The sequence below is a fragment of the Vespula pensylvanica genome, chromosome 11 (genome assembly GCF_014466175.1).
Source record: "Vespula pensylvanica isolate Volc-1 chromosome 11, ASM1446617v1, whole genome shotgun sequence".
NCBI classification, from domain to species: Eukaryota; Metazoa; Arthropoda; class Insecta; order Hymenoptera; family Vespidae; genus Vespula; species Vespula pensylvanica.
The window spans coordinates 5,179,187-5,184,186 of record NC_057695.1 but is presented as its reverse complement, the minus strand read 5'-3'; the positions used below and the strand labels follow the sequence as shown (position 1 = coordinate 5,184,186).

Sequence of the window (5,000 nt, the reverse complement as noted above, 5' to 3'; positions counted from 1 at the left end):
ACGCCCTGTTACAAGGACCTAACTGATTGAAGAAGGACGAAATATTTAATTCGAAATGGTTTACTTACGTGACGTCACACTCACGAAAATTCGATATGATCTTACACGTACATAGAAGTGAAACGAGAGAGAGAGAGAGAGAGAGAGATAAAGATAATATAGAATGATGAAAATTGTAATATATAGATAGAAATAAAGAGAGAGAGAGAGAGAGAGAGAGAGAGAGAGAGAGAGAGAGAGAGAGAAAATGAGAGAGAAAGAGAAAGATGAAAGGAACGTGCTCGTTCAGAGCAGAATCAGGTGTATGCGGCACTTGTTGATAAACACGAAAAGCTACTGCAGATTGATTAGTAGGCGTGCGAAGTTCCACGAGGGTAGTCGACGCCTCACGAACTTTCCTATCGATTCATGTGAAAGGGCGCCTTGGTTCAAACTGGTCCACATGTTTTCTCTCTCTCTCTCTCGATTTCTCTTTCTATCTCTCCTTCTTCCTCTCTCTTTCTGTCTCTGTCTGTCCCTTTATTCCTTTCAATCTACAATTCTTTTAATCGAAACCATTTTCTAATTGTCTTTTAACATGACATTTGTTAATCAAACATTTTTATTCGTTTATCAATAATCATAATTTCATGAGCAAATTTTGTAATTGTTTCTGTACGTGTGTCTATGTATGTACAATGTAAATGTTTATGTAAGAATTTCGTATTTTATATTTTTAATAAGAAATTTGAATTTCTATCTCTCGATCTTTCTCTTTGATCTTTCTTTCTTTTCTTTTTCCTTTTTTTTTTTTTTTTGGAACTTGTAATCCGAAAAAAGGTAAGAATAAATGATTATTAATCTCTGTGATCGCGTTGAGGAAAAAGAGAAAAAAGAATGATAAGAATAATACGAAGATGTTCAACTTCTATTCTCATTTCTCTCGTGAAATATCACGTAATGTTAAAGTGCACGTAGGAAATCCCGAAAATAACGTTTTCGTGAGAGATATTGACGTCATCCTAAGTGGGATATTAATTGCATTGAACGATAGAAATGGAGAGTGTATGCACGATATGTATATACGCGTAGTATGTAAATGCGTTAAATATGTGTAATAAAATAAATTTTTTATTCCATGAAGTGATACCAAACAAAGGCGTTCCTGGTGATATCTCTTCGTTAAAGAATTTACGAATTCAAGTTTTATCTTTTACGATCAAATTGACCTCGGATATCTATAAAAGGTCTCGGTGAGATTTCAAAAAAAAAAAAAAAAAAAAAAAAAAAAGAAAAGTTCTTTAAACTGGTAAACGGAGTTCATAATTTCTGATATAGTAATTAAAATAAAATAAAAGAAAATATATTTATGTATACGTATAAATATTTCAAATTTATAATTACAAAAATCATGAGTGAGCAAAGAAATTTATTTAATTTAAATAATCTTTCCGATTGATATTTAAAATAATCGAAATGTATTATTTAAATTAATTCTCTTTTTAATATTATTAATTTTTGATATCACACGATCCCATTGGAGTTTCATCTTTCTCTTTCATTTTGTTTCTTCTTAGTAGAAATTAAAATATACCGACATTTCTATGTATAAAATGTATGTTTAGTAAAGATTATGACGAAATATTTAACCTGGCACAGCACCCTTTCGTTTGACTATCGTCTTCACGATAAATCTTCTTCCGTCGTTCCAAACGAAATTTTATGTCTGCTAGTCCAAGTGCCTGTCCTCTTCGTCTATTTTTTCTTTTAACACGTAATACCAATTTTGGCTTTTGCTGACGCACAGACGCATGCATTTCGATGGTAATCGAGAATCGGAGTATATAACGATATAAATATATTTAATACAAATTTTCGATCTCGCTAACTCGCTAGATCTTCATTTTATGCTTCCTTGGTAACTCCACGATTTTTTTTTACTCATCCTGCCTACAGCTAACGATGAGGTTACATAAGGTCAAGACAATGATCTCGATCAAGATGGACGACTTGCATTGTGAAGTCAGTCTAATTTTTTTATTTCGATTCTCGAACAATTTTAATTCGACGTGAAAAAAAAAAAGAAAAGAAAAATATTAATATTAATTAATTTTTATATTAACTCGACGAACACGAATGCGTTAATTAATTTTAATTAACATTTATGAATTGTGTTTTATATATCCACACATACACATATCTATATATGCATATATAATGTTGTCATTAATATTAATTGATATTAATTAATACATTCTCTCGGGAAAATTAAAATTAATACTAATATCAACGTTATGTTGTTCAATTATAATATTTAATTAAATTTACCGAATAATTTAATAAATGTAGAACTATTTTGTCTATGTGACGTGAGCATATAATCTTCATGAAAAAGTTTATCAATAAAAATTATCAATAAAAAGTAAAAAAAAGGAGAGAAGAAGAGAAAAAATTAGATCATCTATTTAAAAGAACAAAGGAAGACTTTGTTTATTTAATTTTTTTCTTCTTTTTTTCTTTTATTAAATAAAGCCACACCCATATGAACGATCGTTCTCGATCTCTAAGGAACATCGATCAAGCATCGTTATGGTCTCGAAGGAGGGTGACGCTGCTTACAACTTCGGGTGGAATATTAGAAATGCAAATTCGAATGTCAAAGATAGCTCTCGACCACACCCTCCTCATCCAAATGATCTAAACGCGAATTCGACGATCTTTCAGCCGGTTTACGCACATCTGCATCGGCACAGATATATAGGGTGAGTCACGTGACTCTTCTCATGCCAGCTTGTCGATCACTACCATCAAAGATCATTTTTATGATAAAAATTGCAATTATCGAAAGAAAATATTCTTATAAGAATTCTTATAAGAATAAGAAGTATTATTTTTGGAATTTTATTATTAATAACTATCGAAGATTATTTTTATCATTAACAGTCGAGAATCATTAAAACTCATATTATTATTTGATTTATATCGTTAATAACTATCGTGAAGTTTATTTTTCTTACTGTAGATAATTGAATCGTTCAAAAAAAGAATAACGTAACGTTACTTTTTATTTTCTTTTTATTATTAGAATTATATATTTAATAACTATCGAGGATTATTTCTATTACGGACGATATTAAAAAACTAATCGTTATATTATTACTGTAATTATGTCTATTGATTATAACTATAGAAAATTATTTTTATTATGAATAATCGAACCATTGATAAAGAAAAATATATATTTATGTTCTTATAGATTTCTTCTTATCGTCGGATTATTTAGAAATGAAATATTTCCTTGCGAAGAGTTATGTGGCTCACCCTATATAGGTATATATAGCTTATCTTCTTTTTATTCATCTCTCGATACATTCGTCGAGTCATTCGGGCTATATTAAAATTTTTCTTGTTAAAGTATTTACGATAAAATGTCGGAGATTTATCGTAAGAGATAAAGACGATAATCCGTTGAAAGGAACAAATCGATACTAATTATCAAGAAAATGAATCTCGATCATTTCTAACATCATCGATTCACTAATTTTATATCGAATGATTAACATCCTTCTAATTTAATTATCAATATTGAAAGTACCTGTAATAATAACGTCGATTTTAATTTTCATGATCATTATCATTCAATCGAATTAATTTAAATTAACGAAGTGTTAACTTACAAAGAAAACAAAAAATGAAGAGAAAGAAGACAAAAAACAAACAAAAATACAAACAAAAATATAAACAAACAAACAAACAAAAAATGTATACCATATAAACGTGAATTTGTTCGTGTAATAGAAGGTTTTCCCTTCATCGCCCGTGTTAAGTATAATAAAATTAATTATTATGGTTGATCCTCCTTACAAAAACATCCTCCATTGCCCATGAGAAAAAGCGACGACTATGGGCTTGTAGAAACTAAAAAGGAAGACTCACGAATGATATTCACGTGGTGGGGGTGTTGCTCTTCGAGAACTGGATATATAAATCGCGAGTAGGGCTGAAATTCAAGTTAGTTCTGTGCTAGTTTTTCTCTGACAATAAGTGAGCTTCTCTGTACGCAATGCAGGTAAAATTATAGTCATCGCGAAGACAAAGACCATAGTGTATTCTGATCGTCAAAGAAATCTTTATTGTCTCATTCTATTTATTCGTTCTATCTATTTAACATACTCTAACGTGTTAGAAAAGTTAAATGAAAGAAAAAAAAAAGAAAGAAAAAAAGAAAAATAAAACAAATACATCGACTTAGAACGAATCGAAGGTCGTCCACGCTTTATTTTTTTTCATTCTATTTATCTAAGTATATTCGATCTACGTGATCTGCATGTTAAGTAAGAGGAATATAATTTAATACTTTTGGTTAGGTAGCAAATTTTCTTCACGTTTTTATCGTAACTTATTGTTGACTAAAAAGAGAAAAAAAAAAGGAAGAAAAAAACAATATAATCTTTAATAATGATAACAGGGTGGAACGTCGTTGGTTCTCTTTTTAATTCTGGCCGTCTCTATCATCGAAATTCAATCTGCATCATTTGCCAAGTTATATCAAAGCAATTATCAGTATCCACAAATGATCCGTCCTGAATACTTTCAAATCGCTCATCAAAATGGTTTAGCACCATATTACATATACAATTTGTTTCAGGTAAGAGATGAACGATCGATTTCATCATCATCATCATTATTATTATTATTATTATTATTGTTTTTACTATTTATATTTAATTATTAAAATTAAACTCATTCGCAATATTAACAATTGTAATCTTTTAATGTAATTTATAGATCACATTTTTTTGGTTTAATTAATATAAAAATATAAATTAAAAAATTTCTAAAGGATTTATGTTTCGTAGGTGCATACTGATTTAACGCCTGGAAGTCCAACAATTTTGCCAGAAAAACAAACAACGACCCTTACTCACCTGCCACCCTATGGATATTACTACTACGACTTTAGATTCCCAATTAATCCGGTAATTATTAATAATAATAATAATAATAATAATAATAATAAT

At 29.4% G+C, this 5,000-nt stretch overlaps 2 protein-coding genes across 4 annotated transcripts in view; one reads left to right on the top strand and one right to left on the bottom strand.

Moving 5' to 3' along the window:
• Positions 1–147, bottom strand: part of LOC122632982 (cytosolic carboxypeptidase 1-like) — a 33,388-nt gene extending 33,241 nt beyond the window's left edge. Inside the window, exon 1 of one of the 3 annotated variants that reach the window (XM_043820339.1) lies at positions 69–147. The gene's annotated coding sequence lies outside the window, so the exon portion shown is untranslated. Of the gene's footprint in view, positions 17–68 lie in introns of those variants that run through there. The other 2 variants (XM_043820333.1, XM_043820338.1) reach the window with 2 other exon arrangements.
• Positions 148–4,000: 3,853 nt separating this feature from the next.
• LOC122632991 overlaps positions 4,001–5,000 on the top strand; it is a 1,529-nt gene continuing 529 nt past the window's right edge. Inside the window, exons 1-3 of the mRNA XM_043820360.1 lie at positions 4,001–4,048; positions 4,448–4,627; positions 4,839–4,958. Coding sequence (XP_043676295.1) covers positions 4,043–4,048; positions 4,448–4,627; positions 4,839–4,958 — 306 coding nt within the window. The 5' untranslated portion in view covers positions 4,001–4,042. The remainder of the gene's footprint in view (positions 4,049–4,447; positions 4,628–4,838; positions 4,959–5,000) is intronic.